The sequence below is a fragment of the Aplidium turbinatum genome, chromosome 6 (assembly GCF_918807975.1).
Source record: "Aplidium turbinatum chromosome 6, kaAplTurb1.1, whole genome shotgun sequence".
NCBI lineage: Eukaryota > Metazoa > Chordata > Ascidiacea > Aplousobranchia > Polyclinidae > Aplidium > Aplidium turbinatum.
Genome location: NC_137477.1, coordinates 3,677,235 through 3,689,208, shown reverse-complemented (window position 1 = coordinate 3,689,208; position 11,974 = coordinate 3,677,235). Strand labels below are relative to the sequence as shown.

General features: G+C 39.1%; 1 protein-coding gene across 1 annotated transcript; it reads left to right on the top strand.

Moving 5' to 3' along the window:
• The first annotated feature begins 2,392 nt into the window (after positions 1-2,392).
• On the top strand, positions 2,393-8,397 carry LOC145771801 (hippocalcin-like protein 4). The gene is made up of 3 exons (XM_082583531.1): positions 2,393-2,601; positions 6,309-6,477; positions 8,167-8,397. The coding sequence occupies exons 1-3, from the start codon at positions 2,393-2,395 to the stop codon at positions 8,395-8,397; spliced, it is 609 nt and encodes a 202-aa protein (XP_082439657.1).
• Positions 8,398-11,974: the final 3,577 nt, after the last annotated feature.

The following is an 11,974-nucleotide window of genomic DNA, read 5'->3' as shown; positions in this document are numbered from 1 at the left end:
CGCACGTTAAGGACTGCTCCCATTCAGCGGCATCTAATTGATGGAATAATTCCCCGGCAACAAGACTTTAACAATCGGAAACTTCACTCTGTCAATTTCGGTGACCGGGCCGCGAAAAATTTTTTCCCACGAGAAACGTCTTATTTACATTAGGTAAAAGTTTGTATTAAAACCGTGTGAATGCAACATTTTCTCGTTGGCACGGTTCGTTCAGTGGTTTCATCCTCTGCCTAGTGATCGTGAGAACGAGGGTTCGACGCCCGTCGAAGTCAAACTTTTTTTTTTCCTATAATTTTTGCGGTGCGCAAGAGCTTTTCAAAAAAGTAGGGTTAGGGAAAGCTTATAATTTTATTATCATTGCACAATTTCATTGGCAAATAGTTATTTCGCAATCTGAATCAACCAATCTCTCAAACACTTTCGGAAAATCTTACTTTTAGAGTGACTAGATCAATGAGACAGCTAGGAATCTCGTGGGAAAAAAATTTCGCGACCGGGCCTGCGTCAGTGATTCAAAGCCTCAACAAGTATGCGAAACTGCCAGGATTAAGCTCTGCAAGAAGCTTTCCCAGTCCGAGGATAAAGAATCAATCAACTTACCCCAAGGTCACCCTTAAAAGTTAAACCGACATTTCTACAGACGCATGAGCTAGCACTCTCACTTTAATAGTTTCTGAATAAGCTAACATTATAGTGATTACTGTTATACGTATCAATACTGGTGTAGGCTATAGGCTACCACAGACATTTTGTGTTGGCTACAACCCAAAAAAAACTTTTTATCTGAAAGTTCAAAAAACTTCCCAAAATCACTAAAATCTCTTTTTCTGTCTTTCTACAAGACAAATAGGCTACCGAGTCGGTAGCCTATGCTATTTGGTACCGACTACCGTACCTATAATCTCAAAACAATACAGTTCCGAATAAGATAAACGGTCAGGTAGGTGGCAGTAGCAAGCTGATGCGATTTTTATTTTTTAAGTTACGAGGGGGTGGCTCAACTTACCTCACCTTTCCCTATTGTTCTTTCACCGTAAGATCGCTTAGGTTAGGTGGAATAGTCTCTTTCTTTATTTTGCCTCTCCAGCTTTATAAGCTCTATTTTAACATCATTGCCTTATTTCCGTCTCTAGCACTTTTCATTCTTTTTCCTGTTTCTGGTCCTGTGCTGTGTTGGTATAGGCTATGCCTTGTTTTGCTGTGATGACCAGAAAAGAAAAACAAATTGTTCGGAACATGCTGCTCAGGTCTTTTCAGGTTTAATATGTTTTTCATGTTTCAAATCACATGATAACAATCGTCATAATTGTAGACTAACAGAAATAGCCTACAAAGAAATGTTTAAATGCATGTTGCCATTGAAACACAAGTTATTGTTTGTTCCCAATTTGAGACAATGTATACGGATCTCTCTTTAGACGTGACAACTCTACCAACCAAAAGAATGTTTCCATAGGTTACATTAAATATACTGTATTTAGGGAGGGCTGTCTCTGATGAAAGCATTCAAATCTTCCTAAAACTATCAGCTTTAGGGTGGTTTAAAAGCTTATCAAACGTCTGAAGTATTTTTGCAAAAGATAAATGCTTTTATCTTGATTGGAACGGTCAGCAAGCCTGCTCAAACAAGCTGATCGTTGACGTTAAACCGATTTGGGGAGGTTATATGCGTTTATAGTCTACGCAGCAATCTTAATAAACACTGGAATCACCGTGATTAGAACAATCGATCCATTGTTACGCGTGGCATGGTTGGTAAGCAGGTCGATAAATTAGATTTTGAATTCCACCTCAATGCAAAGTAGAATAGTTTGTTTTTTTAATGTTACTCTTGTGCTACAAGTCTTATAAGGCTTAAGACTTTTAGACTAATCTCCATTCTCTGAGCAGCGCTGCGGCAGCAACCTACTTGTCGGCGACTGCTCAGAGCCTTAGTCAGTTGATCTAGTGATTTCATTTACTGGTATTTGCTCTCTTCAGCTTCGTTCTTGTTTATAAGCATTTTTTTAGTGATTTTAATATTTATTGCAATATACAGCCTCCATGATAATACTGTATAAAAATAGAAAGCATTGGTGTGATAAAGAAAGTTTGAATGCAGCAGTTTAAATAAGGTGTAGGCTGCTTCAGCCATGATTTGCTTTCAAAGACACTCAAGTTTTTACAAACTTTTATAGTGCGCAAGCAAGTTATTGCAACTAATAGCCTACCTTTAAACTTAAGCCTAATGCAATATAGGCTCGGCATGTTTCATATTCCATAGCTCTGCATCATAATTTTATTCAAGAATGTGTTTTATTAGTTTAAGAGTCTAAACATTTGAAAATTTAATGGCAGCATACACTTTTCAAAACAGAAAACCTAACTCGAAGTAGGCTCCTGTTGTTTAATCATGGGACAATCTAAGTCAAACCTTTCTTCTCAACGATTGTCTGAGATCACAAAGGCAACAACATTTTCCGAAGAGGAGATTCAAACAATTTACCAGACATTTCATAAGGATTGTCCTTCAGGAAAGCTGACCGAAAAAGAATTCAAAGATATTTACAGTAAAATTTCACCTCATGGGGATTCTTCAGAGTTTGCAGAGCATGTTTTCAGGTAAAATAGGCTAGGCTTAGCCTCGTCGTCGTTGGCTCCAGCTCGTGTCGGCATATGTTTAGCGAAGCACAACTGCTCGCTGTACTATAGTGAGTGCTCAGCCTTGTGCTGATAGCCGTGAAGAACACCCCTTTTTTTCACAATGTCCTCCCCTGGCGCTTGCTGGTTTTGTTGGCTCTTTTCTTTCCACCAAGATAAGAGTTAAACAGACTGGTAAAAAGCCGGTCGAATAGGCCTACCCTTGTGGCAAGACTTCGGTACGATACTGATGAGCCCAGCCTCATGGGCGAAACACGATATCTATCGCTGTCAATTCTTGCTACAATCGGCTGTCGAGAAACATATAAAATACGCCTAGTGGCAAAAGATCCTGCTATACAAAAAACCTAACGACTGAATGATGAAATTACCTCCAGGATGCAGTTGGAAAGTCTTACATATTTTACATTTTTATTGCATAAATAGTGATTAACATGTCACCGGCAAAACAAGTCAAAAAGGTGTTTAGATGCAAGTATTGCTTATTTTACGTACATTTGTAAGCAGGAAGATGACAGGTTTGTTATGGGCTCATGGCAATGATTGTAACAATTAAGACTCTTAGAAATTTTCCCAAATAACAACATATTTGGCCGTGTTCTAGTAGGCCGTGGCCTAACTGAATCCTGAACTTAAAAAGTACCGTAGGCTACTGTAGGCCAGTGCTTCCTAACCGGTTGGAAGTCACCAGTTGGTGGGTCGCGAAGCATGTCTAAATGTTACTGAATGTTAAAATTTTCTAAGAAATACCGACATTACTATGGAATGGATCCCACAGGGCGCAGTTTGGTCTTGAACAGTAGGCCTACTGTGCCTTTGCCATCGCTACTCATATCTTCACTTCATTTCTTGACTTTCCATTTTCATGAATTGTGCACACTGTTTTCTATTAGATCGGGAAATTATTGCATTATGTAACAATTATGCAACAATGCAACAAATATGTAGCAATTCGATGTGTTGTATCGCATTAAGTATTTCAGTAGCCTACACACTGGTCGCACGCCAGTAGTAAAGATACCATAATAAAGATGTCATATCTCATTGTGGGTCGCACAATAAAACTTGCATTAAAAGTGGGTCGCAAACTGAAAAAGGTTGGGAAGCACTGCTGTAAGCTACTATTGTTTTGACCGGCCTACCAAGATGAACTGTTAAATAGACAAAGTTTTAGCTTATTTGTGACTTTTCTTTGAAAGGGTAGCCTACCAATTGTTTTAATTTCAGCAAAACACGATGTGGAGGCAGCTTTCCATTTACACACCTGGATAACTGATCGTGAGCTGAGTTAATACAATCGGAAAACATTAGAAAACTCCTGTGTTTTAGACGTGAGCTAAAATACCTTGGAGTAACAAGAGATAGATAGCTTACTTACAAACTGTCATCTCAAGCGGTAGTAAAAATCCAACTAAGCTTAGAAAAATTCGGCATGGACTACATCACTTCAACTTCGCTAGAACGTTGAAACAATGTAAAAATATTAACTTTTGCTTGGTGAAAAAGCGCTTGACAACTTTCAAGTGGGAATCAGTAAGTTCAGCTCAGATTGTTTTTATTTCTAACAATCACTGCTTCAAATAAAAAGAACAACAAAAAACAATATGCCAAGCAATCAAGCATAGCAGAGGTCTACGAAAAGGTAGAAGCGACAAAATGCAAATATTATAACGTACGTACTATACCGAAACAAGATAGTCAGTAACTGTAACTTGATACTGGTCGAGCCGTGGGGTGTTTTTCGAGCAGTCTCTCCATGATTACATAAGGTCAAAGTGATCTTCATGAAGCGCCACAATGCGTAGGAAGACACAGTGGAGCCGTAAAGCAATAAATACCTCTGCGGCCAATCACGACTATATTCGTTCGAGCCTGTCGACGAAACTCGTTTTCGCTATTGCAGCCTTTCATGGCGCATTTCTTTTTGTTATGTGCTCTTCGCTTTGGCCAGGGTGGCGTTACTGTAGCTTGTGAAGAAATTGCAGAACATTGTTTACAACACTTGCAGTGATCTGATAACAACAATGCTGTATTAATGCGATTACATCTGAAAACAATAGTTCAAAATCGTTTTCTCCTTAAAAATCAAGACCAGAAAATGAAGCAAGGGCTACAAAACAAAATTAATCGAAAGATTATTTTGCCGCAGGCTGAGTACTTCTCAACGCTCTATAGCAGTGGTTCTCAACTGAGGGTCCGCGGACCCCTTGGGGTCCGCGAAGCGATTTCAGGGGGTCCGTGAATGCTTGCGAGTTTGCAGCATGATTGATAAATTACGAAATGTAAAAATTGGTTGGTTGTGCTTTATTTGTGTATTAGGCTACCGTGATTTTCAAACTGTACTTCCCAACGAACCGGTGCGATGTCCTTTGAAAGTTCAAAGGTTTGGTTTCTAACTAAAAAAATATCATATAAATGAATTAATTTTTTAATAAGGCTATGTTCAACTTACTTCTTTTGAGACAGCAGTCTATTGGTCAATGCTTAACTTAGAAATACAAACGTTGGTCAGCAGTCTATCACCACTCACAGTTTTGCGATGACAAAGATTATAACGAATTAATATTGATTAGAAACGAAAAAAGGAAGAAATTGTTTGTAACGGTCGCAAAATTCTATTGGTTTTTGATAAAATTTATAGAAAAACATCAAATCAACATAATTATAGGTTATATAGCCTACTGATTTTTGATGTGCCAACATAAAGCTCATAACATAATTTCTCTAATGTCATCAATAGTCATAAGTGTTTTGTTTTTTGTTTGTTTATCTTTATCCTGCATTGCGGGAAAGCGGACTTGAGCGCTATGCATCGGTGTACGCCTTCCGACATACACCTGACCCACGCTGCAGCCGACAGCAATGTCTGATTTTCCGGTTGTCTACTCTACTTATGACTTAAATTTGGTACTACCCATTACTCGAAATCGATCACTGGGTAGAGGCAATTATCGTAAAGTTTCTTGCCCAGAGAAACAACAGCAAGTGCAGGTGGCTGGAGTCGAACATGCAGGCTCTCGACTGCGAGCCCAACGCGCTAACCACTCGGCCACTGCTGCCAACTGTCGCGAGTTCACCAAATTCTTTTAAGTCGTTTCGAAACTCATAAAACATTTGATTCCAATCTAATTATAGGAAAAGCGATATACCAAAATTTCAGATAAAATTTTTTTGGGGGTCCGCGACTGCTTCCAAGGTACCAAAAGGGGTCCGCCAAAACAAAAAGTTTGAGAACCACTGGCCTAATGTAATAATGCAACAACAAACTACAAGTCACCAAATTAGGTAGCCTACGCACACTCGGCCAGTAACGCAAATGTAGGAAAATTATTTCCACACTTAACGGGTTGCATAGAAATCAGAAGGAGACTACGCATTCGGAACAAATAGACCGACATGGAAGAAATCGATCGCTTGCCAGGTCATTAACAATCCATTGTCCTTTGCCTACCATTTAGGGGTAATTCCGAAAACATCGCCAACCTGATGTCGGGCAAGGATAGGCCTGGAGCCCAAAGGCCTAAAAAATAATATTTGCCGCTTGGAAACATCACCAAGGGATGGGTAAAGCATAAACCTGGGCTTCAAAGTTACCAACTTAGACGTCTGCAGGGATAGCTTCTTGTATTGACAAGTACTATTATAATAGGTCTTTTTTTTTTATATAGGTCCTATGACGTAGACAAAAGTGGATCTATCGACTTCCGTGAATTCATGGTTGGAATATACATGATGTCGCGAGGCACGTTCGACGAAAAGCTCGAATGGTCGTATCGGCTCTTCGACCGCGACAACGATGGCCAAGTCACAAAAGAAGAAATGCTGGAAATTTTGATGGTAGTCCATTAGACATTAATAGACATAATACGTGAACTTGTATCAACATCGCTACCGGTACCAAAACATATAAATACGTCCTATTCAAAAATCATAAGCAGCCTTAGTTTATAAAACACTGACAGAGACGAAAAACCATCAACTTAGCAAGTAAAGATGGTTCAATACTTTATACCACGTACGCATGAGGGATGAGAAGATAGGGTTCATAATAGCCGATTACAGCTTCAGCACTAACAAGTGTAGAGGGGCGAGTTTCTTACTCTCAGCTGTGTTTAATATTTGCAATTACTCTAACAAGAGCGTAAGAAGTAAACGGTATTTTGTCAACACTCAGCTTAAGCCAGGAGTCGAGCCAGGCAGGGCCGGATTTATCAGTAGGCAGTTGCCTAGGGCGGCAAATTATTGGGGGCGGCAAAATATACGAATACATTACATTGATAATACTGTACGTGAATATAATAATTCACAATAGATATATTCAGATATAGCCTAGGCCTATAGCAATTAATAAAACAATGAAAACTATTAATAACTTACTACAAAAAGTGATCAAAGCTCAGCAAAAAAGCAAAGCAAAGCGAATTAAATCAAACATAGTTATTACTATCTAAAACCTTGACAGCCTGTTTCACCTAAAGGAGGATCATCAGAAGGTTCTTATTCAAATTAGATCAAAAATGATTCTATTTTAATAAGAACCTTCTGATTATCCTCTTTAGGTGAAACAGGCTGTCAAGGGTTTAGATAGTAATAACTACAGTATATTTGAGTTAGCAATTAATAAATATGTTATCACATCACACACATTTATAAACAGTGCGGCAAGTCATCGCCCCTAGAGTACTTCACGCTTGATTGGTTTTCAACAATATGTCCCGAGCGTACCGCTTCTTTTAGTTATCTGTCTCGCTTAGTATGGAGGCGACTGCCGGAAGTATTATACTCAAATGTTCTAGTGGCAATTAGAATGGTACTTTGCACAATGGTCACCAATTGCAATGCAGAGCGATTATTCTCTATTTTGAAGCTGATCAAGAATGCACGGCGGTTTACGTTGAAGCACGATCACATGAAAGATCTCACATTTTTGAGCATTAACTCACCTTTACTTATTTCTACAGACTTTGAAGAAATTATTGATTTTTGCAAGAGAAAAAGCCCGCCGGAAGCGATTTTAAACAATTAGTTCATTATGCAATGACATTCATTGATGTATTCAAATAAACATTGCAAATAATTTTTTTGTAAGGAATTAAAAATGTAAATCGTAGCGCACCATCGAACATTTTTTGGGGGGCAGCACTTTTCTTATCTGCCTAGGGCAGCACTTAGGCTAAATCCGGCCCTGGAGCCAGGATCGTATGATTGAAGCGAGCAAACCCCCTCGGCAATCCCAATCTCACTACAGTACTTATGAGGTCTCGTTGTGTTAGCTAATGGCTATGCAAACAAAACCTACAAGTCTGTAGATTTTAACTTGTCCTGAGAAGAAAAATCTCCCGAATTTGAGCTAAGCGATTGAGCTTGCGGTAAAAATTACGTGCATTTTTAACTTGAATAACTTTTGTATTTTATCACCAAAGACTATAATTGTTTACAAACAAAAGCAATTATTTTAGCTATTTAATAAAAACATTACAAATGCATTGTTACCGTATGTAAATTGATTCATATGTTGGTGTTCAGTCCATGTACAAGATGATTGGCCACGTTGAAATGTCGAGGTTGGTCTCTGACGGTATGACTGCTGAGGAACGGATGGAGAAGATATTCAGTCGTGTGGACCAAGATGGCAATGTCACAATTTCATTTGAGGAATTTAAGAAAGCTGCTTGGGAAGACCGGACCATTGTTTCATTGTTGCAGCTCAGAGAAGCAGGGGTAGCCCTTTCTTCATCGATGTCTATGGATGGATAAATTGCTCCAAATGATTGGGACTTCATAAGATACAAATTGGGTTTTACTCGTTGACAATTCTCAAACATTCGTGTACGGTATTGTTGTTGTTCTTGTTTTGAGACCACGTTTGAAGTAGGCTGAAGATCGTTGTTTGACTAATTTTTGTTTCTGGGCATATAGACAATGGCATATAGGCCTAGTCTACATAAGACAGTAATTTAGTTGTATACCGATTGCAAAAGTTTTATGTTGCTTTCATTTAGTAGGTCACCTACTCATTTAAAGTTATTTGAATTTCTAAGAAAATGTCGATTGGGAAATATTTTTGCTCATCTGACTCGAAAAAAACTAGCTACAGTAGCATGTAGTTGAGTCTACCAGTGAGTTATAAGCGTAGTGTAGCATAGCTGGGTTACGTGAAGGCGGTATCGGGTTAACGTAACGCGGAGCTAGTAGGCTAATCTAGTTTACAACAGTAGAAAGCGTAGCCTACCTAAACATTACGTAACCTATTTTTCAACTTAACTTAGCCTATGTAATTAGATGAAAATATTTGAAAACTTTAGCCTACTTTGTCGTTTCTGATCAACGTTTTTCAAGAGTTTCCTTGATCTTTGTAAAAGCAACTAAGAGATTTCTAGAAATGCGGGATGCGAACCTACCTTCTCATCGGTAGCCATTTTAATTTTTGTAAGAGCCTGTAAAGCTTCGAAGCAATCAACTAATCAGAAGTAGGCTACAGGTAGAATATCGTTTTATCCAATCAGAAGTTATGAGGTAGAACAGAAAAAAAGAAAATTAAACGAACTTTCCGCTTTAGGCAGTGTTGTACGTTGACGCCGTCAACTTTTTGTTGACGCTGAGGTTAGCGCCGTCAGTTTATATTTTAGTTGACGGAAGTGATAGCGCCGTCAACTATTTTGCCGATTTTGAGCGTCACGCGTTATAGGCTACGTCGTTTTTTGTTTTCATGGAAAATCTCGTTTCACAATGAGAGTTTCACAATGTATTCTGGCCAGCGCGACTCATCCGAATTACCTGCTTTCTCGTTGGTTGGAATGGTTACATGGAATACAAGCGGAAGATGTTCGCCAAATGGTGATCACTCATGTTATGAGCAGTTGGCCTATCGAGAACGAGGGATCAGAGAGAGAAAGTAAAAAATCAATGAATGTCATCGCGGTTGAAGATACTTTATATTTCAAGAGCTCTATGCCCCTGAAAAGAGCGATACTGATGCAGTGGACCGCGTTAAAAGATTTATATATGCTAAGCCATCACAGCACGCTTGGAACAGTGATCCCTTTCTTGGTAAACGTTCTCAAGGTTTGTTTTTAACCCTACGTTAGTACCCAGAGGTGTTTCAGCTTCCCAGGGTAATAAATTTGTTTGCTGTTTTGAGTTGGCAGCACTTACATTCTTTTTCTTTTCAGTAGCCTACCTTCGTAAATATTAGACGTGGAAAAAATCTGAAAATTTTACAGTCCTAGGCCTTGTTCTTCTTATCTTTTCAGATATAAAATAGATAGTCACAGTAGGAATATAGAGAGGATACAAAGCATGTTGCAAGAATGTGACATTCTAAGTGATGCTGAAGATGATAGTGAAAGAGAATCAGAAGATGAAGTTGTTTCTGATTCTGATTGCCATGAATCAGAATCTGATGACCCAGATCAACAACCAAAGTGTGACGGAAGGCTAGGAAAAGACAAGAAAACATGGTGGCAGAAGGAAATGCCTAATTCAGCAGTTTGTACCCGACCTCAGAATATCTTCCGTGGAAGAGTAGGACCTAAAGAATCAGCCCTAAATGCAAAGGTGCCTTTTGATTTTTGGGACCTATTTATCACTCCTAAAATGATTGAATTATTAGTTGAAAAGACCAACTTGTTTATCAGTGAAAAGAGAGAGAATTACACTAAAAAAAGTAAAGCAAGGGACACTGATATTGTACAGTGACGTTCGGTGGCTTAAACCGTTGGGAAAGCAACTTGTAAATATGCTGCAGCAAGGTAGTAGGCCTAGGCACGAAGGGCGTAACCGTCGGGCGAAGCCCGAAGGCGTGTTGCCGAAGGCAACACTTCCAGCGGGGGGTCTGGGGGGCCTCCCCCAGAAATTTTTGAAAAACACTTCCAATTTGGTGCGCTCTGAGAGCATTTTCAAATCAAACATAAAAATCTGTCAAATTGTGCTTCGCCTATGTCGTGATCATACATCCATTTAATGTTTAGAAGTCATGAACAATCTTAATTTTAACGTTGCAGGACCAAAATCCAGTGTTAAACATGGAATAATAGTTGTCTAAATATTTAATTCGTCATGAATGTTCATTCATTCTCAGATATTCAGTTAGGCCTACACTACAAAAACTAACACTTAGGTCTAAACATTACAACCGCAAGCAATTTGTACAAAAAGCTGGATAAGTTTGCCTCCTGAGTATAGAAGCTTAACAAACTAAATATTGCAGCCGCACCTGAACGTTCATTGGCGAAGTAACGTTATATCAACGCTGTAAAAAGGGCAAAGGCATGACTATGAAAGTTAGTAGGCTAAAGTACAGTACATGGCGAGGAGACATCAAAAAACAGCAACAATTATTTCGGCATTATGATGCTTGTGCTGTGTACCGTGACGAGCACCATTCTGACGAGTTAGTCTAGCCGCTCTAGCGAATGTATGCATTGACGTCACTGGGAAAGCAAGACTCACCTGGTCTCACCATAACACATCTGATTGGCTAAGCAGCTGGTGACGTTTTGCAAAACGAGTGATGATTGGATAAAACGAAGGCGTTTTTTGACATTTTTGAATCTGGTTAAGCAACTTTGATAGTTGCTTACCTAGAGCCTCAGTGATTGTTTCTGACAGAAGCGTTTGCGTTAATTGGCATTTATAGGCAAGACATGCGGTTTGGTGAGGATTTAGACTACTCACAAGCGTTACGAGTAATTCTAGTCACGAATACAGTAATTTTCAAGTTAAAATAGACATGATAAAAATAATAAGAAGTTAAACCTAGAATTCAGTCATTATAACCTACTTTGCATAGTTTTCGCTCAGGTAAGCACTGCTTTCCTTGCTTTCCCTCACCGATCGTCACTGATATTGTAGAAATAAAATCTTTTCTTGGTCAAATACTATTAGCTGGTAGCCTACTTATCATAGCAACAGAATGAACCTTGATGATTTGTGGAAAAGTGATGGCACTGGCATAGAAGTGTTTCGACTGACAATGTCACTGCACCGCTTCCCCTTTTTACTGTGTTGCATACGGTTTGATGACAAAGCTACCCGGCCTTCAAGAAGATTATTGGATAAGCTTGCCCCAATAAGAGACTTTTTTGAGATGTTTGTTGAAAATTGTTTTAGGAACTATTCACCATCGGAGTTTGTGACAATTGATGAGATGCTTGTGGCTTTCAGGAGCAGATGTCCCTTGCAGGGCCTCTGAGAGAAATTTTCACTAGGGGTACGAAGAGTCATTCCGGGCCCCCCTTTCACTCCGGGCCCCCTTTATCTAGGGTAAAACGTGTTATGTATGCTCAGGCGTATTGTACACCATACAACACTTTACTGCAAAATTGGACATATT